At 35.7% G+C, this 27,447-nt stretch overlaps 1 protein-coding gene across 2 annotated transcripts in view; it reads left to right on the top strand.

Moving 5' to 3' along the window:
• The window catches only part of CTNNA3 (catenin alpha 3), a 1,564,769-nt gene that overhangs the window by 967,557 nt on the left and 569,765 nt on the right, over nucleotides 1–27,447 (top strand). For both annotated transcript variants that reach the window (XM_012801447.2, XM_003783622.3), the window contains one exon: nucleotides 4,205–4,297. In XM_012801447.2, the coding sequence (XP_012656901.1) occupies nucleotides 4,205–4,297 (93 nt within the window). The remainder of the gene's footprint in view (nucleotides 1–4,204; nucleotides 4,298–27,447) is intronic.

The raw sequence follows: 27,447 nt of genomic DNA on the forward strand, positions 1-27,447 counted from the left end.
TATCAGAATATCTTGGCAGAAGGGAGCCAGACTTTTCTTTTTAATAGTTATTTACTGATGATTCTGTTGTTCTCATCATCTTCCTTTTCCCCTAAGTTGAGGACTATTGATACAATCTTTTTGTGAGTCCGGTGTTATTTCTGTTATTGAATACAATATTCTGAATTCTATGATTTCTATGAAAAAGGTCTGAAAGAAAGTTGTCACCTCCTTTTAGAGAGAACATTATAACTTGTGTAGCTTTGCAACTGTGGCCTATCCTGTAGTGGGACTAGATTGCCCTGAACACCAGTAAATTCTCTGTCTCGGGCAGTGTTTACGTAGGAGTTGGATGACTCTCTACCAGAGGGGAAAATGCATGAAAATGAGACAGTGACATTTTATGCTCATCAAGAGCCAGGATATGCAGTGACGTGATATTACAATTAACTATGTGAGTGATATATAAACAAGCAATGTACAACAATGCAAATCTCACCAAACATCACAATTTGCTTCATGTTCTTGAAAAATCATATCACAGGTAAATATCTATGTGCGAACTTCTTAATGGCAGACCGAGTGATGCATGATGAGCAGCTGTCCAAATAGCGTACTAGGAATGATTCCATTTCGGTTGTCTAAGAAGACTGAGAGGACAAGTAGTGCTTCTGAAATTTTAGATAAAACTTGAAATTGGAATGTTACGACAGTATGTTCTAATATTCGATGCATTTAAAACAGTTTCTTTACCAGATTAGAAGAAAGTAATGATGAAAAACAGAGTCAACCTATAGAATGGCATGTTTTTTAAGGGTCCAGAGGAAATTTCCAATCCTCAAATATCCATTTTATAGCCATCTCTGGTTCTGCAGCTAGTGTGTTCTTTTGGGTCAGGTATGGCCATCTTCCTATTTTGATTGAGAATGAAGGACAGAAGTAGCCTAGGTGACAAAATTTTACAAGGCCAGGTTGAGAGCAGGGGATTTCTCACCCAAGGCCACGGGCAGGGGAGTAAAGGGTACCATGTTCTCTGGTGAGTCAAAGGGAGGACCCCAAAGCCTAGCAACCAGTATGGTTTCTATTGGTACACATTCTTTCTATTTGGTATACAACCCTTGAACTAGGAAACAGGAATAAGGGAATAAACATTAATAGGATTGTTTAGGTCAGGAATTGTCTAGCCAGGATTTATTACCTATGATGTTTTTTTATGGGCTACATAGGGCAATAAGGTCATCCACTTTTAAAAGGCCTGGAATGTTACATACATCTTAGAGAGCAGAAGGACTGGTGAGAATGGGAGAGGTGCAAGAGAAGGATGTGACAGAAAGCCTCATTCCTCCCACAGTAACGTGACAACTTATCACTGCTTAAACACTTTTTGTTTTTGATTATTATGGTATTGGTAATTATTTTAATGATGTAATTGAGACTTCTAATAAAAAAGAATAACATTTCTCCAGCATTTTCTTTTAAATAAATGCATGAATTTATCTAAATGTCTTTGGGATAATTTAGACTATGCTTTTCTTAAACTTGACTAAGGATATAACACAATATCAATAAAAAGTCAGATCATTCAATGCAAGAATCCTTTTCAATACTTTAATGCAGATTGTTAATTCAGGATAGTTTAGTCTCCATATTATTTTCTCATTTAAGTATATTTCTTCTCCCTGTTGAAAACTTTTTTCTGTCTATACCACTGGTTCTCAACCTGTGGGTCGTGACCCCTTTGTAACAATGAAAATACATTGCAGCGTTAGGAAGGTTGAGAACCACTGGTCTGAGGATCCTGGAGTGGAGTCGGAGGTTACAAATTAGTAATCTATAGACTAAAGTAATCCAATGGTTTGACTAAAGAAGTGAGTTTTTCCTTTTATCTTGTTTTATTGAGTTCACAGTTATTTTTCTTGGAGACCCATCACCACACCCTACCTTTGAGTTATTAATAAAGACTATGTGTATTGCCTGAATAGCTATTAAAAGCACATGCGTTTGCAGCTCATAGAGAAGGCACAATGTTAAATTTCTTAGGCTCTCAAGACTTTAATTCTACAAAACAAAGAGACTGAAGGTTATATGTTCCCCCCATTAGTTGACAGGCTAATTGGAAGAAAATTTATACATCATGAGGGCTATCAGATATAAAACATTTCCTACATACAGCAAAACACCCTGGTGTGGCGGACACCATCATAACCATTTTAAGGGCTATAAAACAAGGTTAAAGAAATTAATATATTTCCCAGAATCAGAAGCTTATTAATTGTGAGAATCAGGTTGAAACCCATATCTGTTTATCACTAAATCCTCCCTATGCCCTCGTTTCCCTTAATGGGCAGAAACTTTCTATCAATATCTCTTGAATAATGGAGCTTTGCCCAGATTTTGGAAACATTGTCAAAGCTAGATACACAGAGGATATCCGATGTCCAAATATCTCAAATTATTTTTCAAAATATTTTATTTGCATGCTATTTTCTTTGGCCAGTAGGAAGTTATTATCCTACTGTGCCTGCAAACATACTTGATTGCCTGAAGTGCCACAGAGAACTTAGGGATAATTATCATTAGAAGAAATTTGGCTTTCATTCACACACTGAAGTGAGCTTGGAAAATATATCACAAATCACTCACGTTAGAACTGGAAAGAGATTTTATATCTGTCACTTAAGTTTTCCTTTTTGTCACTGTACTAAGTATATTATAAATTTCACCTTGTTTGTACAAAACATGACTAACACAGCACACGCCTTGGAATAGTCCATGATTAAATAAACAGCACCCATGTATAGCTGGCTATTTCTGCAAGTGCAGTGAAGATTAATATGATACATATTAAGGCAATTAGACTTCTGAGTTTCACTTTCAGTGAGTAGGGTTTGAGAGGAGAGAGGGGCACAAAAAATGTTGACCTTTTCAAAGAACTCACTAATGTGCTAATTACATGTCAGATATGAAAGTTGAGGCAGTATGACCTTCAAGCCAACAAAAGACCTTTTCAAGTAAGCCATTTTTAGGTACATTAATAAAATGAGCAATGCCCTTCCACAGTTAAATTATGTATGGCTGTTATTTCATTGTATGTAAATGCAAACCAAGGAATTGTTTCACTGTTGACATACTAATGCTATAAACAAGCAAAGACTACAAATTTATTTAAATAACATTTTGTGGTTCTCCAAGTAGTGATTCAAAGCTGTGTATGTGTTCATGTCCATCCATTGCGTACAGCTAATGGGCTGTTTCCCCTCGGCTGAATGTATTGTGGATTTGAACAGTAAAAGCCACAATGTGTTAAAGTATATACCTGACCGATATTTTAGAAAGTTAGAAAAATGATTGTTAAATTAAAGATCTCCTTGCCATGATAAAGACAATGATGTCTTGTGTAGATTAGATAAAACGTTGCCTTTTTACGTACCCCTTTCTGTGCTAGCAAGAGAAATGTTGACCAAGGGTGGGGTTCAAGGGAAGAGAAAAGAATCTCATATTCTTTCTCATGGCTATTTCATGGTATTAAAAAAAAAAAGTGTTTGTAAATATTGGATTTAGGTAAGGGACATAATGGTTATTATTTAAAAGTGTACTTATTTCCCTGGAAAAGAGGGTAAATTTTAAAAGTGATAATATATAAGATATTTGGCTATCACTAATGCTGGAATCAAATCCACTGCTGGCATGTCAAACAGTGACCATGAACTTGTAGTGAAAATCAAGAATAGGAAGAATTTAATTATCTTGTGTTTGTCTATCTTTATAGTATATTTGATGATGTAAATAAAATGGGAACAAAGAGACAGTCACATTTAATACAGCTTAAATATATGTAATAGATCTCTGGGAAATAGTAAACCAATTATGAACTTGAACCATGGTCCTTTGAGATTCCAAGAGCCTATTAGCATTCAGTCTAACTTTTTTTCCCTGTCCCATAGCTTATATCTTTTATTATGGGTTTGATGTTGATACCAGAAGAGTTTACTAATGTACTCACCAGTCTTTCATTTTACACAATTTTCTAGGTCCCTTTATTGTTACTCATTTGAATAGATTCTCTGAATCCTTTCATAAAATGGATACTAGTGACATTTATGAGAATGTTGTCACCGAGATTTTCAATGAATGTGTACATGTTCTTACTGGTCCAGGATAACAAATGCTTCTGCATTTCCTTAGTAATCTAAAATGATTTCTGTTATTTCGGATTCTTTTTAAGGTGGCACATCTTGCTTGTTCCATGTCAGCAAATGAAGATGGAATTAAAATTGTCAAAGTTGCTGCCAATCAACTAGAAACCTTGTGTCCGCAGGTATCGTAACTAAGTTACTTACTTTATTTGTTCTATAAAAATTATTTATAATCCTTTATACCTTTATACACATAAAATATATTAAAATATTTATTTTATGAAAGACTGAATCAATGTAAAGTCATCATTTATTCCTTATTAAGGAACTGTTTTGGTAGCTATTTTAGATGCTTCTGAGAGATTTAAGGTTAGTCTGAGTTAAACATTTCCTAGTAGCCTGAAAATATACCAGAACCATTTAAAATGGGTACTTTGAATCCAGATAATTAAACAACTTTATGCATTGATTTATCTAAATTCCTTTGATAGCTAGTCAAGAAAAGATGTAAAAGGAACTTGTTTTGTGAGACCGTCAAGAAAAAAAGAATCAGTCTATATTGCAAATCCTGGAATATTATAACACAAAGCCCTGAATTTTATAGATGAGTAAACAGTGTTAGTGAAACTAACTATTATATAGGTATTTATTTAAAATTGGGAGTTCATTTAGGGGACAAAAGAGGATGATGAAAAATCTTCAGTAAAGGCAGAGAAAACTTCTATATATGTTTTTAGTCCTTGAAATTGTATGATCCATTTCTTTCCATAAGTCATTTTGTTTGGAATACTTAATGGGAGTATTTTCTGATGAATGATAATAAATTCTATGATATTTTATTAAATTGAGATAGTAACGACTTGCTTTCAAATATGATTCCACAGTATTAATTGGAAAGTTACATTAGAAAGCCACATTTTTTTTAACTGATCACTGAGCTTCTTTTTTACCGAATAGGAGGGTGTGAACACGAGATTGTGTTCCATGACCTTATAGACAAGATAACTATGTTCATTTGAATGGATACGTACTCTGTTCATACAGTGTTGGTGATTATCAAGCAGGCCTGCCAGTGGAGAAAACGGTGGTGTTCTCTAAATGGCCGTATTGGAATCTCATGAGGAAAAGGTGTTTTGTCTCATCTATTTATTTTTAGTCATTTCTTAATTTTGAAATCTCAAGTCATGCAAAAGGAATTACTTTTTTCCCCTTTATATAAAAGGTATGGGTTTGAAAAAAATATTCTTGTCAGGAATTTAGGAGTTTCTTAAAATTTGAAGAGCAACACATTTTAGAGAATTATCTGTAGATGACCTGGGTCTTAGAGTTGTGAACCAGGATACACATAGGGCAATCTTAACACTTTTGTCTTAGAAGAAGCTGGAAATCATGGGGGTACGTACTTCCAAATAAAGAGCACAAATGTTGTAAGGACATCAAATATAACATGAGTAGAGACTTCAAGTCTCTGGACAGCTGCTGAAATTCTCATTATACTAAAAGTAGAGCATGTGTTAAATTGTTGACAATTTCATCTCTAATAATACTGAGGAAACAGCGAGAGAAACAGCCTCTTCTGACTTAATTTTGATTAAAATGTAAGAATGGGCTGGAGAAGTGGAATCTAGAGGGCCTGCAACTGGGATCTCCCAACTGATGTCAGTTTCTTATGAGACTCCAGAGGGAACAGAATCCACAATACAGTCTCTAAAGTAGTTGAGGCAAATATACTTCCATTAACACTTTATGCAAGTTCTCAGCTTTCCACAACAGAATAACTCTTGATTCTGTCACTTTTTTAGATGATTTTAATGTGCAATTTTCAGATTACTAGGGAGAACTTTTTCCAAATATTCCTTAACTGTTTGGCTTTCTGATTCTATGATTCTTCTATGACTTGTCTGTATCTTTGGTCAATTTTTAATTGGAATGTCTTTTTAATATTTTATTATATTATTGGTAATATCATAATAATACCATATAGTGATATATGTCAATACATAAGAAAAATTGAAAACTATTGTATGTGTTTATATTATTGATTAGGTTTCTGAAAAATATCTGTATTATGTCTTTTTAAAACTGTATAAATATTTTAGTCATAGAAGATTTTATGAACTGTAATGTAAACATATGATTCATCTTTTAATTCCTTTAATATTTATTGAGCATATACCGTATACTCTAGTTTGTCAGGTTTTGCCTTGTTAAAATATTCTACCAACAAAGTATCATATAGTTACCTCATTATCTTTTAAAAGTATTGAAGTATTTTTATTCAACATATACATTTCCCTATTTTTATGTCTAACATGAGGTAGGGATCATTTTTTAAACACTGTAATCAGGCTGCCATCATGTATTAAATAGTTGACCTTCTCAATTGATATGAAATTCTACCATTCTATCACACACAAAAACACACACATAGGCACATACACACTTATCTCTTTACTGTTTCTTTTATTTTTGTATACATGTGCACATGTAGTTTGTACACAAATATAATGCATGAATAAATGTGTATGTTTATGTAATTATACACATAAAATGCATATAATTCTTTTACTGTTGTTTCATATGTAAATATATATTGATAACCAAACTAAAACACATTTCGAGGTGCAGAAATTTCTGGAATTTCTATTTTGTTATTTTGATTTGTTTCTCTATCCCTACCGCAGTGTCACAAGGTATAGGTATGATGTCATACTAAGTCTTGATATCTTCTAAGCAAACTGGTTCAATTTGTTTTTTTTTTCTTTTTCTTTAAATTATTGCTATTATTCTTGACTTTTTGTGCTTTCATATAACTTTCAGGATCAGCTTATCCAGTGTCATGTAAAAAAACTATAATTTTGATCAAATATGTTTGATTAAAAATGTTCTGAATTTTAAGTTATTTTAGAGAATAATGACTTTTTCAAGAAATTGCCATTGATAAGCATATTGTATGTATTTAGTCCTCCCTTCTTAGCCACTGTTTTGCTTTCCATGGTATCAGTTACCCAAAGTCAATTGCAGTTGAACAATAGTAAATAAAAACTTTCAGTTGTGGTCTATGTATACCATGGAATACTATTCAGCCATTAAAAAGATGGAAACTTTACATCTTTTGTATTAATCTGGATGGAAGTGGAACACATTTTTCTTAATAAAGCATCACAAGAATGGAGAAGCAAGAATCCTATGTACTCAATTCTGATATGGGGACAATTAATGATATAGTACTTGGTGGAAGGTGGGGGAAAGGGAGAGCAGAGAGATCTATGGTAAGAATAGATCTTGTATTAGTGAAATTGTAAAGAAAGGAAAATAAATTCATGCTAGTTGGGCTGTCATACCTCAAACTGCAAAAGTTATTACCACAGGGTCTAATAAGTGCTTAGTTAAGATGGAAAAAGCATTAAATTTGTAAGTGAAAGACATGAACAAAAAACATGTTCTGCTTGACAGGGATTAGCCAAGATTTAGGCATCCACTGTACAGTCTTGGGAGGTATCCACGGCAGATGAGGGAGGGGCCACTGTATCTCCATGATTAGATGTTTTCTTTTCAGTGTCATTCAGGGACTCTTTAGTTTTTCATTATATATGTCAAGAAATGTCATAGTTTTAAATATCTTCTATGTGTTGTTGATTTCTAAATTTTTCTCTCTAGACTAAGCCTCTCCCCTAAAGACTAGACTCACATGTCCAATTTTTCCTTTGGTATCTGGAAGACATCTAAATTTTAAAAGGGCCAAAATAGAACTTCTGATTCCTCTATCTCTACCTTTTTATACTTCTCCTTCAGCTTTCCCAGTTTTAGTTATTGACACAGCCATTCATCTAGTCATTTTAGTGAAAAACCTAGCAGAAGGAGACAGAATTCCTCCATTCAGTATTTATTGAACATCTATTATGTGGTAGGCACTGTTAGTACATCTAGGGAGAGAATAATAAGGAAATCAGACAATAGATAAAATACCCATTTTTGTAAAGGTCATATTCTAATGATAACCAATGGCTGTTTTTCCTACCTCATCCATTAACAAGTCTTATCAATTTCACCAGAAATGGTTCCTGTAGCACAGCGGTTATGGCACCAGCCACATATACTGAGGGTGGCTAGTTTGAACTAGCCAGGGCCAGCTAAAAAAACAATGATAACTGCAACACAAAATAGTCAATCATTTCAGAGGCGTCTGTAGCTCAGTTGGTAGGGTGCCAGCCACATACACTCAGGCTGGTGGATTCGAATCCATCCCTGGCCAGCTAAACAACAATGACAAATAGCTGGGTATTGTGGCAGGCACCAGTAGTTCCAGCTACTTGGGAGGCTAAGACAAGAGAATCACTTAAGCCCAAGAGTTTGAAGTTGCTGTGAGCTGTGACGCCAAGGCATTTTACCAAGGGCGACAGGCAACATAAACTCTGTCTCAAAAAAAAAAAAAAAAATCTATCTTGAATCTCTATTCTTTTCTCCATCTTGTCAACATCTTAGCCCATGCCACCACCATCTTTATCTTGGTCTACAGAAATGTCATTCCATCTGGTTTCCATGCTTATTCTCACATCTTTATAATCTACTCTCTCTATAAAAGCCAAAGTTAAATTTAAATATGTTTTATGAGAGAAATGCTTTTCCTTAGCTTTTTACAATAAAATATAAACTATTTTTTATGGATTAATCAGATCGATATGCTTTCCTGATGGGCCAACTTCCAACCACTTCCCATGATTTTTTTTTCCACTCTCTAGATCTTTGCATGTTGGCCATTGTGTTTGGGGAGCACAATCACCTCCTTCTTACCTGAGGGAGTTTCTACTTGGTAACTGCCGGGTGTTCTTTCCTCATATGGTCACACGGACAGCTTCTTTTTTATTCAATTTATGAAGACTTAGCTTAATTATCATCTTCTGAAAGATTAATCTCCCTAAGTCACTCTTCCATCTGTGACTTAGGTCACGATACTATATATTTACTTTTTTTAGAGACTACATAATAGCATGAATTTCATTATTGTTATTGTGTATATTACCCATTCATACATAAAGTTCATGAAGGCCATAATCTGGTTTTCCTTATTCACTCCTTTTCCCTGTACCTAGCAGAAATGCAGCATATACTGAATGTTTAATAAATATTTGCTCAGTATATGAATAAATGATAGTTTATAGAAGGATAAAACATTCTATATTCATAGAGCGCAGGCTGGCTTTTTCTTAACATGATGTGTCTCCTTTTTGACAAGATGAAAGAAATCTGACAGTGAACTAGAACTGATGGCTAACCAAGGAAGAGACTTTACCTGGTGGGCTGCAGTGATCTACTCTTGGCCGAGTCCGTCTTAGTGTTTTACTAGTTATTTGGGTAAAATTATAGAATAACTGTCCAAAATTTTTCAGTTAAGAAAAGAGGGTTAAAAAATGTTAGTTCAAAGAACCCAGTCCCAAAGAATGTGGATATTCTACAATATGGACTAAATCTAACTATCTAGATGAAATATAATTGATATAAATACTAACCCATACATACTGGGCTCTATAAAAGCAATTTCAAAGATAGAGAATGAAAGAGATATGGCTTAGCCAATAAAATGTACCTTCTGTAAAGCTTAGAGGTTGTAGTTGATAGTTATCGCAGTGTGAATCAATAGATTGGTGTAGCCATCAGAAAAGCTAATAATTAAATATGTTTATGTTAAATAAATTCTAACACTGATATTGAACCTTCTCTGTTCTTCAAAATTATTATTTTTTAAATTGTATTTAGGCTCAGCACCTGTAACACAGTGGTTACGGCACCAGCCACATACACCAAGGGTGGTGGGGTCCAACCCGACCCAGACTAGCTAAACAACAATGACAACTGCAACAAAAAATAGCTGGGCATTGTAGTAGGTGCCTGTAGTTCCAGCTACTTAGGAGATTCAGGCAAGAGAATCGCTTGGGCCCAAGAGTTGGTGGTTGCGGTCAGCTGTGATGCCACGGCACCCTGCCAAGGGTGACGTAGTGAGACTCTGTCTCAAAAATAAATAAATAAATAAATAAATAAAAATAAATAAAATAAAATTGTATATGATATATTATGGTTAGGCTATACATCCTGAAATTCAGAATTAGTACATCTAGGGTATTGCTGATGTGCACATGTGTATTATATGTCTCTGTGTGTGTGTAAGTCCCAGTTTGGCAGTATCTAGTGAAATAAAACACGTGGATACCTTCATATCACTAATTCAACTCTCAGCAGTTCATGGTACAGATATATGTGTGCAGGTGCACAAACATCCATAAGGAAGATTTTTATGCAATGTTATCTGTAATGGCAAAAGATAAGGCCAACCGAAATGTTTGCCAACAGAAAATGTTAAAAGATGTTTAAAGCACGAGTTGGCTCTGTGTATGTTTTGATATATAAAATACCTAAAACCCAAGTGAAACAGGAAAATTTCAGATGAGTATATATTCGATCCCATTTGTCAGATATAAAAACAGATAAATGGGATGCCAGGCTTATACTATATTCATAAACAAATTTCCAAATGATCCTGAGAGTTTTTATTGCGGACACTTCTAGAAAATGAGAATGGTTGACAAAGAATGAGAAGGACCATTTTTACATTTCAACTTCATTTAGGACTCTTAATTTAACCACAAATAAGTATTTATTCAAGGCTAAACAAAATATAAGAAACAAAAATGTTCCTGGATTGATTGGAGAGGGACTCAGGCACACCCTGGGTCCGAAGGAGCTGAGATAGGACAGCACTGAATTCTTATTTGGGAGGTATGATTGAATTCAGCTCCGTTTCAGTGAATTGAATCATACTGGTTTTTACTGTGCCCAAAGGACCGAAACTGCACTGCTTTGCCTAGTTACAGGTGTTGTACTTTAAAAAAAGAATCGTCACTTGGAGCGTATTTAGCAGAGGATGTCAGAAGCACTGACATGACTTGAAACTATGTCACATAAAAACCTCATAAAAGCAACAGGGAATTTTTAGTCAGAAAAAAGTAAGTCTCGAGGAAACACGATCACCGTTGTCAAATCTTTAAAGGGCCGTGATGTGAAAGACTTGTTCTGAAGGGCCCTGAGGGGAAGAACTATAACCTATACGTTCTTCTATAAGAACTTGGAAGGCCACAAATTTTGGCTCAGTGTAGAGATGGATTTTTCTAAAAAAAAAAGCTATTCTGAAAAATATTCGACTTTGTTGAGAAGGGGGGATTAGGGATTTCTCAACACCACACACATTTAATACAAGGAAGGAGACTGCTTGACAAAGCTGTTGATAGTAGGGGTATAAACCTTGGATGTGAAGTGGATCTAGAGACCTTTAAGACCTAATTGTGGGATGCTCTAATGGATTTGCGTTTTTCATAAAGGAGAGAAATGTGATCTGGATGACAGCATTGTTGGAGTACTATAGCTGTTCGAACAGTTCTACTCAACCTGGTGAAAGGTCAAATCTGCCTATTTATCTAGCTTAATCCCAGTTCCATTTTTCACAAATCGCTTGATAGGACACTGAAAAAGTAAATATTTCATATGTGTATATGGTGCCAAGTTGGGAAAGCTAGAACTCAGGGTTCTAAAGTATGTTGATAATTGGGTCTCATGTTTAAAAATTCATAAATTGTAATTGGATAAGGGTAAGCATAAAGTCATAACTTTAGCTTCAATAAAATCTATTGTGGAAGTAGATAAGAAAAATAATGCATGTGGAGTTTCAAAAGTGGAAAGGGACATTAGTTTTCTAGCTGAATGAATTCCAAACATGGGTCCAAGAAAGTGTTTTCATGATGTATAGGGTGATTAGCTTTTGTCAGAAAGTAAAATTTATCCATTTTTAAAATTTTGAATTTATGTGACTTCTAGTTAGTAAATATTCATCGAAATATTTGATTCATGAAATAGTAATGAAATTAGATAGACTGGGTGTGGTGGTTTATGCCTGTAATTGTAGCACTATTGGGCTGATGCAGGATCACTTGGGCTCAGGAGTTCAAGACCAGCCTGGGAAAGAGTAAGATCCAGTTTCTACCAAAAACAGGAAAAAAATAGCCAGGCATACTGGGACACAGCTGTAGCCCCAGCTACTAGAGAGGCTGAAGGAGGGGGATTGCTTGAGTCCAGGAGTTTGAGGGTCACAGTAATCTATGATGTCGCCACTGCAATTCACCTTGTGCGACAGAGTAAGACTCTATCTCAAAAAAAAAAAAAAAAAAGGGAAAGGACTTTTTTTTTTTAATTTAAAAGTGTTTGTTGTCTGAATATTCCAAAAAACAAGTATTAATTTGGATGACTCAAAGGTATAAATTCTTAGCATGACAATAGGGCTATCTTATAACTTGTAAATGATTATGATGCTAAGCTAATGAAATAGGAAATTTCCAAAATACTTTGCACAAGAATATCTAGGTCTAGAATAGTATGCTGGGTTTGGGGCTCCACAGTTTAAGGGATAGGTAGAAAAAGAATGGTTTGTTTTAAGCCATAGTGAGCTGTGACCTCATCAGTATAAATGTTTAAACAAAAGCCAAATAAGCTGTGCCTTGACAAAGACAGTGGAGAGAGAATTTTATCATTGGGAGGTAGAGGTAATAAATGGTCTTAAGTCATCTTTTCATAAATAAGATTCTTCACTTAATAAAAAGCATGATAGGGCCGCCCCTGTGGCTCAGTGAGTAGGGCGCCGGCCCCATATACTGACGGTGGCGAGTTCAAACCCAGCCCCGGCCAAACTGCAACAAAAAAAATAGCCAGGTGTTGTGAGGGGCACCTGTAGCCCCAGCTACTCAGGAGGCTAAGGCAAGGGAATTGCCTAAACCCAGGGGTTGGAGGTTGCTGTGAGCTGTGACGCCACAGCACTCTACGAAGGGTGACAAAGTGCAACTCTGTCTCTAAAAATAAATAAATAGCATGATAAAAACTTAGGATATTTCCCCTATGATGATTCTACTCAATTAGGCAGACTCCCACAAGTGCTTAAATTTTCCAAGATGTAGGTAAGCTTTCCTATCATTCTCCAGTTTGCATTGATATTATACCTAGGATAGCTTCATTACATCGTCTATCTATCTCTACTATCAAATGGCGTTCAGGGACCTGAAAAAGCTGAAACAATTTCCAGAGGCACCTAATTTAATTACAGTTACATGATTAGGTATAAAAAGATAATATTTTTATAAGTTACTATGGGCAATTATAATTGCTGTAGGATAGTTGCAGTGCCTCATGCATGTTATCTCACCACTCTGGGAAGCTAAGAAGAGAGAATAACTTGAGGTTAGGAGCTTGAGACCAGCCTGGACAATAGAGTGAGACCTCATCTCTGACTATGTGTGTGTGCTTGCATGTGTGTGTCTTTTAAAATTAGCTAGGCATAGTGGTGCATTCCTGTAGTCCCAGATACTCAGGGGTCTGAGGCAGGAGTATTGCTTGAACCCAGGAGTTCAAGAATGCAGTGAGCTATGATCTATGATCATGCCACTATACTCCAGCATGGGGAACATAGACTTCCTTTCCAAAAAAATAAGAGTTGTATATTGGGTGTGTCGATGGGTCAGGAAGAAAGTCTCAACTGCTGTAGACATAGAAGCCAGTGAAATATAAAAAGAACAAAGAATTTGGGGGAGGGCATGCGCATCCTATTTTCATATTTAAGCATGGAAAAATAAAAACTCCACAAGGGTAAGAGTTTTTGTTGCACTGATAGGTCTTGAGGATAATGCCTGATACACAGTAAGTATTCTATACCTATTTATTGAGTGAATGATTATTCCTGAATGACCTTTTTTTGATTATTGGCATGGCAGGCAGATGCTGAAAGCCATCACTGTTCTTCATCCTTTGTTTTCTGGGAGTAAAGAAACTCCCAGTTTCTAATCAAAGTGATAAAACGTCCCACTCTGACATTTTGTCTCCTGAAGTACAAGTCATAGGAAATGATTGGCATTATCTCCCTCTACGTGGACAGGATTATTTTGTCACACCAGCAACTCGTTCTGATAGTTATGATGTGTTACTGTATTTAGTGCATGTCTCAGTAGGGCATTGGACTCTCTCTTTCAAATGGAAAGCCATATCCTGATTTGTATAGTGTATTTTGTTTGTTTTTGTGATCAAGAAGCTGTCATATCTGTGAATTGAAGGCACTTCATTTTCTAAGTATCATCCTCTGGGGAAGAAAATATGTTTTCTGTCATCCTCTGTTGATGATGATGATGATGGATGTTTTGTTTGTAACTAAACCATGTAAGGCTCAAATAATCACCATATTTTTAATAATCCCAAGTATACATATGAAAGCCCTGACAAGCCTTACACAATTCATGCCTAATTCATTTCTTTTCTCTTCAGAGAATGGTATAAAATACTCTAAAATGTTAGAAACCAAAAGTCATGTTATACTGTAAAAAAAGCTAAAATAAGGTGATTATTTAAAAAAATATATGCTGATCATGATTGGTTGATTCTGAAGACAGACCAGGGTGATTTCAGACTGCAAGACCAGTTTCTTCCCAGTGATGGGACGATATTTATGTGGAGAGACAGTACGTGAGCGGAGCTGTGAGCACAGTTGCTTTCTGAGTCTGGAAGTCCGCGACTGTGTCTTTGTACTATCTATTGCTCTGAATCTGTCCCAGATACATACTCAGCTACTCCCTTCCGCTCACTCCGCGGATCTCTTCATTAGACACATAATTACCACCTACTAGGAGCATCTGTGAGGCTAGAATAAGGCAGGGCAGGGAGTAGGAATTCCGGGGATGTGTGCTGGAGCAGAGCTGAGGAATATGGATTCTAAGGTCTGGGTTCAGCTAGGTTGGAAATCTGATGTGGTGGGTTCTAGATAAAGAAATAGAAGTTGTGGAAAAAGAAATCACATAGCCATCAAACTCAAACGGGGAAAAGAGATCCAAAATTAGACAATGATGTAAGAGTATGCAGAACTTAGTGCCATTTACCATGAGGCTGAAGCAAGAATCTCAGAGTGAGTCCACACCAGGGCGTTTACAATCATGCTGTGTGCTGAGATGATACGTGGGTCAACAAAGAGGCTCTGTCCAACCTGGGCAATGTTCTGTTCATGGAGGGAAATAGAGATGAAGCTTTAGGTACATCATGCTTACATTCAAGAGAGAAAATATATAATCCAGGTAGAAATGAAGTGATGCTAGTGAGGAAGAGCTTGAAATGGCCTGATAATTAAGAGAGGTTCATGTTCATGTCGGGGGTTCAGGGAGGGCTCACAGGAAAGTATCATTTTTTACAGACCTTAAAGGACAAGCACGATTTGGACATTTAGGAAAATATGAAAAGGGCATTTAGTCAGAGGTGGTAAAAAATAGATAACAGTAATTGAAAAAAGTGAACACTGAGTTTGGTCGGAGCCACGTTTTTTCATTTCGTTTTCTTTTTTTCTTTCTCTCCTTTCTTTTTTCCCCCTTTCCTTTCCATTCCTTTCTGTTCCTTTCTTTGTTTCTCTTTCCTCTCCTTTTTCCTCTTCCCTCCCTCCCCTCCTCCCTCCCGTCCTTCCTTCCTTCCTCTCTTCTGTCACCAAGCTCAATTACAGCAACAGCATCATAACTCACTGCAGCCTTCCAGCTCCTGGGCTCAAGCCGTCCTTCTGCTTCAGCCTACTCTTCTGGACAGCTGGGACCACAGCACCATGTCTATATGCTCAGCTACTTTTTCTATTTGTTGTAGAGACCAGGTCTCCCTTTTGCTTAGGCTGGTCTCAAACTCCTGGCCTTAAACAATCCTCTCACCTCCTTGGTCTCCCAGAGTGCTAAGAATACACGTGCGATCACCACATCCAGCCCACATTGTTTCTTAATAAGGGAGATGGGGGAGCTCTTGGCATTTTGGGTGGAGTAATTTTTTGTTGTATGGGACAGTCACTGTGTTGTGGCTCGAGATGTCAGAAAACTTATCAGTACTAAATATACAACCACTAGCCCCGCAGCCCGGTCTTAGTAGTCCCAGTAACGCTTCCATATTCTGTTTTCCTTTCTTTGGACGTATACACAGCAGTGGGATAGCTAGATCACATGGTAGTTCAATTTTTAGTTTTTTGAGAAAATTCCAGGCAGTTTTCCATCAGAACAGTACTACCTACATTCCCATCAACATGTGCAAGTACAGCATTCTCTACATCCTTGAAGGCATTTATTATTTTTTTGTCTTTTTAATAATAGTCATTCTAACTGGACTGAGATGATAGCTCATTGCGATTTTAATTTGCATTTCCTTGATTATTAGTGATGTTGAATGGTTTTCTTTTTTCTTTCTTTTTTTTTTTTTTTTTGTAGTTTTTGGCTGGTGCTGGGTTTGAACCCACCATCTCTGGCATATGGGGCCAGCGCCCTATTCCGTTGAGCCACAGGTGCCACCTGAGCATTTTTGTAACACTTGTTGGTCATTTGTATGTCATATTTTGAGAAATACCTGTTCAAGTCTTTTGTCCATTTACAAACAGATTATTTTTTATTTTATTTTTTTTGGCCAGGGTTGTGTTTGAACCTGTCACGTCCAGTATATGGGGCTGGTGCCCTACTCCTTTGAGCCACAGGTGCCGCCAAATTATTTGTTTATTTGCCATTGAGTTGTTTGAGTTTCTGATACAGTCCCTTAATTACTACTTTGTCAGCTAGATAGTTTGAAAATATTTTCTCCCATTCTGTAGGTTCTATCATCACTTCATTTTCTTTGCTGTGCAAAGTTTTTAGGTTGATATAATCCTATTTATCTGTTTTCATGGCTGGTGTTTTATGAGGCTTAACTAAAAAAGTCTTTGCTCAGACCAATGTCTTATAGCCAGTGTTTTTTTTTTTTTTTTCCCCAGTAGTTTTCATAGTTTCAGAATTTACATTTATGTGAGAGTTTGGGGTTAATTTCATATTTAGTGAAAGAGAAAAATCTAGTTTCATTTTTCTGCATATGGCTATCCAATTCTCCAGCACCATTATTTAAAAATGTCCTTTCTTCAATATATGTTCTGGAGGCCTTTATTGAAAATAAGTTGACTTTGAGTGTGTGGATTTATTTCTGTATTCTTTGTTCTACTGCATTGGTCTGTATGTCTATTTTTGTTCCACTAGCATGCTATTTTGGTTACTATAGCTTTGTAGTACATTTGGTTTCTGTTCTTTTGGCTGTATACACAGCAGTGGATGGCTGGATCATAAGACAGTTTAATTTTCGGTTACTTTAGAAACCTCTGTGCAGTTTTCCAGGTAGGTAGGTAGTGTATTGCCTTTACCTTTGCTCTTTTTGCTCAGGATTGCTCCAGCTATTCAGAGTCTTTTGTGGTTCCATGCAAAATTTAGTATTGTTTTATCTAATTCTGTGAAGAACGTCATTGGTATTCTGATAGAGATTGCACTAGATGTGTAGATTGCTTTGGGTAATATAGACATTTTAACAATATTAATACTTCCAACCCATGAGGATGGGGTATATTTCCATTTTTCCTGTGTGTGTGGCCTGTTCATTTTCTTTCATCATGGTTTCATGGTTTTCTCGTATAGATTTTTTTATTTATTGGTTAAGTTTATCCCTAGATATTTAAATGTTGTGTGTAGCCTCTGCCAATGGGGCTGCTTTCTTGAATTCTTTTTCAGATCAATCACTGTTGTTGTATGAAAATACTACTGATTTTTGTATGTTGATTTTTTTATCATGCAATTTTGCTAAGTTTCTTCATCAGTTCTAAGAGCTTTGTGGTTGCGTCTTTAGGATTCTTTAAATATCAGATCATATAGTCTGCAGACAAAGCTAATTTAACCCCTTCCTTTCCAATGTGGATGCTCTTTCTTTCTCTTGCCTACTTGTTCTGGCTAGAACTTCCATTACTAAGTTGAATAAAAGTGGTAAAAGTGGGTATTTTCTTTTTTCTTTCTTTCTTTTCTTTTTTTTTTTTTTGAGAAAAGAGTCTCGCTATGTAGCCCTCAGTAAAGTGCTGTAGCATCACAGCTCACAGCAACCTCAAACTCTTAGGCTTAAGCAATTCTCTTGCCTCAGCCTCCCAAGTAGCTAGAGCTACAGGCACCCGCCACGATGCCCAGCTATTTTTTTGTAGCAGTTGTTATTGTGTTTAGCTGGCCCAGGCTGGGTTCGAACCTGTCAGGTTGGGTGTATGTGGCCTGCACCCTACCGACTGAACTACAGACACTGCCAAGGTATCCTTTTCTTTAGATGCTAACTCTTAGTAAAAACGTTTTCAGTTTGTCCCTGTTCAGTATCATATTAGCTGTGAGATTGTCACATACAGCTTTTATTGTGTTGAGGTATATTTCTTCTATACCAAATTCATTAAGGATTTTGCTCATGAAGGATTTGAAATTTCTCAAATGCTTTTTCAACATATATTGGAATTTTCTTATGGTTATTGTCCTTGATTCTATTGATGTAATATGTTATTTTTATTGATTTTCATGTATTGAACCATTTTTGTATTCCTGTGAAGAATCCTACTCGATCATGTTGAATGATATATATTTTTTAACATATTGTTGAGTTCTGTTTGCTAGTGTCTTAAGGAGAATATTTTGCATCTATTTTTATCAGAGATGTTGGCCTGTAGCTTTTGTTGTTGTTGGTGGTGGTGTATATTTGGTTTTGATATCAGGGATAATTTTTCATATTGCTTTTTATCTCTGGAAGTTTTTAAAACAATTCTAGCAATGTTCTCATACTCTAAAGCATATTTGTATTCAGTAACTCAGGCCCATGGAGATAAATATTAACATGAATCCTCATTGATTATTAATAAGTAAACAAGATATCTTGGACTTGGAGGTGATTCACATATAAATGGATCTTAAATACATAGACACATTTAAAAAAAACTTTAAAATTTAGCATATTCTATGCAATTCAGAAGGTGATATTAGTGCTGAAAAATATTTGTTGGCAACACTACAGACTGTCCCCCAAATTCCCATACATACATAGATAAGGAAAATGGAAAACTAGCTAAATGTACCTTTATTTATAAAATATTTCTCTACATGTCAATATATAAATGTAGTATTAAATATTAAAAATATAAAATATGAGTTTAATTTTTTGTATGTATGGTGACTTTGGGGACATACTGTATTTTTAAATGTCATTTTATATGTGAGCTTGAAATGAAATATCTCTTAGTAGCAGGATATTTAACCATGTGGAGAATGACTGTGACTGATTTTCCCCAGAACTTTGTCTGGAGGTTTAATATAAACACTACCTGTGACCATCAGTCCTGAGAACTATACCCTGTCCTGACAACTTTTCTGACCAAAGGACATTATAGAAATCCAAGAAATACGTCCTTCTCTTCCTGGAGCTGCAACCAGCATTTCAAATTATAGTACTGTAACTGAAAGACTCTGGGCTGTTGTTTTATGTGTTGTAACTGACAATGCCAGTGACCCCGCGTTCCAATTTAGATTCAGTGGGGTTTTCTATATTCTCTTCAAGAGAAGAGTGTTTCATCTCCATATCTGCTCTGAACTTAGGATTTAGTTTGATATCTGGTCTCCTGGAATATAAACGCATTAGAGCAATGACCTGAGAAAGTCAGTGTTAAAAGACCAAGAAATAGATTTAAGGATAAATGTGAAGAAATCTATTATATACAGACCACCGCTCATTATTTTTTTATCCTATTGTTTCGGTTTTAAGTGGTCTTTGTTGACAACATTTTATAAAATAAAATGTGTCACTGGATGACTCGAGGAGAATGGGACAAGGAAAATTCGAAATAACCCGAGGAGTCACACCATTCTCACTGTGTTCAGTATAATACGCATTGTGGAAAAACCAGATCTGGAGAAATGAAACTGAATCGTGTTGAGATCTAGAATTTGTAAGATCATTGCCCTATCAGTAGGCAATCAGTAGGGCAAATAAACAGAATTTGAGAAATCTATAAAAGAATAAGAACATTGCTTCTAGTAAGTAGCAAGGTATCCATATCGCATTGCATAGTTTATTGTTTTAAAAGTAAATTTAATCTTTGTTGTGCCTACTCAGAAATCAAATTACTATATTTTTACCCAATAAATTCTACTGTTTCCCTAAAGGAGGACAACATGAGTTAATACCTCACAAAATAAACATACTTTGCCTTTAATCTCTTCTCTTTGAGAATTATATTAAAGCCCCAAATCTGCTTCTGGATGTGACACACCTCCGAACATATACTGACCTTCTGTGTGGGGTACATGCATGCACTTGGTAGCTAAGTCCATCAAGGAAGAGGTGACCGTCTGGAATACATCTGTGCTTTACTAGGGTTATCATATTTAATTCTTGTAAGAGTCTTATGATCTAGATTATTGGACTTGTTTATATAAAAGGAAGAAGAAATTCAGATATTAAATGAGTTGTCCACAGTGAAGGAACCAAAAAAAAAAAAATGCTGTAGGATTTGAATACTAATATTCTTTTTTACTTTTAGAATTATTTCACCAGTCAGAGTTTTATCTATTCATATTTGTGAAATTCCCCGAAGAAGACAGACTTTGTTCTATTTCTCCTTGCTGTAAAAGAGGTGATAAAGAAAATCTCCCAGGAACCTTTCTTTTTAACATTGGGTTTATAATGGTTTGTAATTCTCATGTATTTAGAGTTGAAGAAACCTAGACCTTGGCTTCTTTACAAAGGATGGCAATATTAATTGACATTTTTGTATCATTTTATTATTGAAACAAGCTTTGAAATTTTATTGAGCTCTCACATTCAGTGAGGTCGATTCCCAGAGTGGTTGAGTGAGCTCTGTGAGGTTACACAGCACACTAGGGGAAGAAATTGAAATGTGATTCTTACCCAATCACTCAATATCCTTGTTTACTTAATAGGAACTTCCTGACGTGAAAAATGATGGATTGATGTGTTACCTACATCTTTTTGGTATAATATTTTCAAATATGTAATAGAAACAGCTTTTGATTAATAATTTAAAATATCAGTTATATTGGCAGTAGCAGGGTATAAATATGTATATCTCAAAATAATTGAGTGATATTCTGTTCCTTTGAACATATATATGGATGACAATAGAACAATTTGCACTTAAAAGATTGCATTGTTTCAAGGTACGTGTCCTTCTCACATTAATTTCAGATTAATGTGAGAGTATAAACAATTCTGTTACAATGTTTGCATTTGTCAGGTGGAATCCGTTTTAGTTCCTACCCCAGGAAGTTTGCCATACACCCTTACCTTCTACCCATTACAGAGAACACACCAATTCCCCTTCCCTCCTCCCTACCCATCTTAAATTGAATTGAGTTTTTCTCGTGTCAACACGCATTAGATTGTCTACTGTCTTCATATTAGTATGAAGTACATTGGTTACTTTTCCATCATTGTGATACTTTACTAAGAAGAATGTATTTGAACTTCGTATTTAAAAAAAAAAAACTTTTATATTAAGACCCCCCTATGGCAATTTACTTACTTTTTAAAGAATTTGCTACAGTGAAAAAAACTTATTCCAAAAATTGGATATTTTATCAGTTAAATAAATTAGGTAACTGAATGTGTTTATCATTACGTTCTTACTACAGGTGGGTTCAAAATAAATTTTAGGGGTGGTGCCTGAGGCTCAGAGGGGTAGTGCGCTAGCCCCATATGCCGGAGGTGGCAGGTTCAAACCCAACCCCAGCCAAAAACTGCACAATAAATAAATAAATAAATTTTAGGTTCTGTCTCAGTAACCACAGTAGGCTAGGTGTTAATGTTATTTCTTCTGTATTTTTATTATTTATTTCTATATCAATATTGTACCATCTCAAATCATTTTTCTTTCTTTTTCTTTTTTTTGGGGGGGAGGCAGAGTCCCACCCTATGCCCCTGAGCAGGGTGCAATTGTGTCATAGCTCACTGCAACCTCAGACTGGGGTTAAGGTCATAGCTCACTGCAACCTCAGACTGACCTTCTGCGTGGGGTACATGCATGCACTTGGTAGCTAAGTCCATCCAGGAAGAGATGACCGTCTGGAATACATCTGTGCTTTACTAGGGTTATCATATTTAATTCTTGTAAGAGTCTTATGATATAAGAATTATTGGACTTGTTTATATAAAAGGAAGAAGAAATTCAGAGATATTAAATGAGTTGTCCACAGTGAAGAAACCAAAAAAATATATATATATATTCTGTAGGATTTGAATACTAATATTCTTTTTTCTGATCCTGCTGCCTCAGCCTCCAGAAGCCGCTGGGATCATAGACACTCACCACAGCACCCATCTGGGTTTTTCCATTTTTTTTTTTTTTCGTAAGTCAGGGTCTCCCTCTGGCTCAGGCAAGTCTCGAACTCCTGAGATCAAGTAATTCTCCCTCCTCAGCCTCCCACAATGCTGGGATTACAGGCATGAGTCACCATGTCTGACTCAAATAATTTTTCTAATTTGGCACATTATTCATTACAAATGAATTAAATAACAAATAAATATTTCCCAAAAGCTTTGGCTCCATTTTTAGGTAATATATTGTCCCAAAAGAATGCACACTTACTCTCTCTCATGTAGATGCAGTTTTGAATATTTTTGGTGTTGATGTTGAAGATATGGAAATGATGTTGGTGGAAGGTGGAAGCTGGTAAAATTAGTTTAATAGGGGAACTAGCAGAGTGTAAATCTGGAATAAACTGGGAAGCTGGAAAGTACTTGCATTAAAGCCTTCAAATTTATTTCTAAAACACTTTGAGGTCACCTCTTACCATCACAAATAACAAAATAAAACCTTTGTAGCCTGTATTCTGAGCCTTCTGATAGTGGGGTATTTGATTACTACTTAGACTCCATTTTTGTTTTGGCTCAGCAATCTTATGCTTCACTTTGGACATTGTTATATTTTTCTAGAACTCTTCCTGTGTAATAAGCAAAGTTTCATAGATGATGTAAAGGGAAACACCATTGTAAGGAAAGAACCTTTGGTCCACCAATGATCCTAGTGCCAATGTGAGGGTAGGGGCTATGGGATGGAAAAGCAGACAATAGAATGAGGCAGACATGAGTCAGAAATCTACTGGTGTACCGAGCGGCCTGTCGGCATTCTAGCATGAATCGTGATTGTGCTCTTAAGCAAATACTTATGTTTATAGCCTGGTAGAAAAGTGCCTACTAACCAGGCTTTGCCGATACGTTAATAAAGAGATGACAGCCATCGTCCTGTTGAATTCCTCGCCTCTCTGGGCTGAATACACTGTCACCTACCGATATCTAATAATCATGATTTCACTTTCTGCCAGATGCTTCCTATAAATCATGAAATTCAAAGTCAAATATTTGAAAGCTAAAGTATTATTGACATCATTTGTTGCAGTTTGTAGCTTCTGAGAAAGAGATTTTGTAAGAGCTACAAGTAGTTACTAGAATAATTTCATTGAAAGGTATGTTTTTTACTTATTTAGATTAATTGTGTATCAGCCATTGAGTACTTTTGGGGGAGAAGCCATCCCAGTTCACACAGAAGACCCACCCATTCACTTCACAGTTGTCTTCTGAGCACAGCTCTGTACTAGGCACTTTTCTAGGCACTGAGGACAACGTACTCAGTACTGTTGAGTACAACAAAGTGCCCATCTTTGTACAGCTTACATTCTGAGAGTGACAGATACTACGTAAGGAAATAAGTACATGGACAAGATAATTTAACATTTTTAAGCCACTTCATTAAGGTATGATTGACACATAAAATACTGTACATATTTGAAGTGTACATTTAAGTGAGTTTGGAGATAAATATATACCCTTGAAACCAACCACCACCACCATCCATGCCATAGACATACCCATCACTTCACAAAGTTTCCTTCTAAGTCTCCCTTCATTATTATTAGTACCATTATTATTATTATTTATTTGTGTATATGTGTGTTCAGAACATTTAATGTAAGACCTAACCCCTTTCTAAATTTTAACTGCAGGGTACCATAGTGTTAGTTACGGGTACCATGTTGTATAGCCAACTGCATAACTGTAACTTTGTACCCAGTGACCATCACCTCCTGGTTTCCCTCTCCCTCCAGCCACTGGCAGCAACCATTCTAGTCTCTGTTTCTGTAGTTTTGAGTATTTTAGAGTCCACATTCTTCTGGCTTATTTCACTTAGCATCTAGTCAAGTCCATTCATGTTGTTACAATGTCAGGATTTCCTTGTTTTAAGGTGGAGTAATATTCAATTTTTTGTATATTGTATTTTGTATATTGTATAATATTCAATTTTTTGTATATACCACATTTTCTTTATTTATTCATCTACGAATGGATATTTAGATTGTTTCTATATCTCGGCTATTGTGAATAATGCTGAAATGACCATGGGGATGCAGGTCTCTATCTTAGAGATCCTGATTTCTAAACCTTTGTATTCATATCCAGAAGTGGAATTGCTGAATCACATGGTAATTCTATTTTTAATTTTGGGAAGAGCCTTCGTAATATTTTCCATAAATGGCTATATCAACTTACATTCCCACCAACAATATGCCGGTGTTCCTTGTTCTTCACATCCTTGCCAATACTTATTATTTTTGGTGAATCTAGATCTTCATTACTTCCGGCCTCCGTTATTGCAATAGCTTATCTCCATGACAGTCTTGTCTGATTTGTCTGTCTAACATATTTACCTTGTGCAGACTTTTTGGTATTTCCCTCTTCTTTTCTCCAAACCCTGAAAGTGTTTCTCAATCTTCCTAATGCTGCAACCCTTTAATACAGTTCCTCATGTTGTGATGACCTCAACCATTAAATTATGTTATGAAGCAACATTATGTTCATGAAATAGCAATGAAAATAATTTTATGGTTGGGGGTCATCACAACATGAGGAACTGTACTAATGGGTTGTGGCATTAGGAAGGTTGAGAACCACTGATTAAAGTCATCCAATGGTTTCTCTTGTCTCCTGTATCAATTCCAATCCTTTTTTAGTGTTTTTAACCCAAGCACTAATTACCAGCTTTTCCCACCCACACCAACATATATCCATCTCTTCATCTTTTGCATTTATTGGTTCTCTACCTATGTCTATGCTTTTGCTCATAACACTGTAGAGACCTCACCTACATTTACTTAATTCTGTTCTTTTTGATCCCCCATATGCATTCTATTTCTCTTTCATGTTCCAATCCAATCATCTATTTTACCAATATCTACTTAATGACAAAGTCTCTCATTATATTTTTTGTTGCTAAGATGGAAAAGTGGATGCTAGATGTTCGTGAAATTTACAATAATTGCAGCAGGGTAACACAAGTTTCGGTAAGCAGATGAATTTTAGCCTGCAGGAGATTCTGTACTTATGTCCTTTTCAAGTAGTTTTTTTTTTTTTTTTTTTTAAGAAAGGAAACAATCTAACATTTACTGGACATCTACTGTTTCCTAAATACTGTGATAAGCATTCTTTTTCACTATGTCATTTGTATTCCCACAGAAACTCTGGGAAAAGGCATTATTGTACAGGTCCTTTGAAAACCCAGACATGTAGTCTATTAAATTTGTGGTTAACATAAATTAAGGAGGAAGAGAATGTTATGGAAGGTAGAGTCATGAGTCACCATATCTGGCTAAGCCAGAAGAATGAGTCAAAAATCAACAAGCAACTCTTAAAAGTAATAACTATAAAGTCTACATTCAAATTAAATATATCTTTCATATTTATAAGTTTTCACAAATATAGCTGACTGCAGTTCATGGGAGAGGTCTAATAAAACTCCCTAAAGTCCAGTATGAACTGAAAGGGTAATATAAGTGCTAATAAAACTTCTGTGCCCTTATTTTGCAATTATAGAAATATATTGTCCAGATTGAGGAAAATAATTTTTCTGTGAATTCTCACCAGCCATGACTGTGTGGAGTGTCGTGTTATTTATAAATATTTAGGAAGATTTGGATAAAGAATAGGATGTGAAATGATGAACACCAAGATGATATCATCGTTATCATGGACAGGATAAAGAAGGAATACTGTGGGAGAATATTACTGCTACATTGAAGTTTTGTCATATGGAAGAACTGGAGCCCCTAAGAGCTGAAGATGGGCAGATAGCTGGAAATTAAACAGGAGTCAGGTTTTGGTCAATGTAAAGAGAAGTTAGAGAAACTTTCCTGGAGTCAGAGCAGCCCAAAAGTGGAATGAACTGTTCCAAAAACCAGGAGCTGTCTCATCCCTGACTGTGACCAAGTGCAGCATTTTCCATGTTTAAAGATTTTCAGATTCTATTCTCTTTCTCATTTTGGCCTTTAGTCTGCCTATGACATGTGTTTACAAAATAGACTATATTGAATAATTAAAGTGCTTAATTGTGATTGTTCTTCCTTGCATGTGCATTAATAGTATTCCCCAACAACCATCCTCTTACTGAAAGGCCCAAAGGGGAGAAATACGTTTTATATCCCACTTAGTACGGTCTGGAACACATAGGGGGAGTTCAATGAACACTTGTTGACTGATCAGTAATTTTCCAACCTGCTGAGGCTGCTCTCTTTTGCAAGGGCAATTACAAACACTTCTAGGAGCCAACTCAAGTTCTTAAAATGATACAGTTGATGTTCTGTTCTCTCCGCTTCAACGGCAATCACACTGCAGAAACCTCTGTCAGCAAAATAGGACAAAACTGTTGTTTTGATTTTCTTAATAAGAGGAGACAGGAAAATCATTCTCCTCTAAAACCACTCCCACTCAATCAACCGCATTAAATTGTAGTCTGCATGGAGAACGAAGTTTCTGTGTTTCACAGCAACTTAAGTGCTTCAGATAGATTAGAAATGTCATCTTTTTTTTTTATATCTACTCACATATAAGCCAGCTCTCTCACCTTTCTGTATTAATCAAATGTGTTATCAATAATGGTAGATTTTATGACCATTATAATTAAAATTCCTCTAAACTCGTTTCTCTCCCTTTTTAGAAATACTGCAAACTAATTTTTCTCCCTTTGAATATGGCAGACTATACCTAATTTTAACATATTCCTCCTCACATGTTACACAGCTATGTTAAAAAAAAAATGCTGTAGCGATTTTAATAAATGAAACTGGTCTCACTGAATAAAACATAAGACACACTTTCTCTTTTATTTTTCTCATTCCTGTATATTTCATTATTCACTATTTTCAGACATTTTAATAGAATCATGATCAGATTTGTATCTAGATGGATGTATATTGCTTTAGATACATACACTGATATATGGTAGAATAACCTAGATTTTATTGTTGTCTCAAAATGATATATGTGAAATGTCTTTTACACATATATAAGGTGACCTGCAGGGATGCTCTTATATTTCATGTATGTCAAAGCTGTAAAGAGCAGGGGCTCCAAGTCTGGAAGAGGG

The sequence above is a fragment of the Otolemur garnettii genome, unplaced genomic scaffold (assembly GCF_000181295.1).
Source record: "Otolemur garnettii isolate 467f Iridium unplaced genomic scaffold, OtoGar3 scaffold00008, whole genome shotgun sequence".
NCBI lineage: Eukaryota > Metazoa > Chordata > Mammalia > Primates > Galagidae > Otolemur > Otolemur garnettii.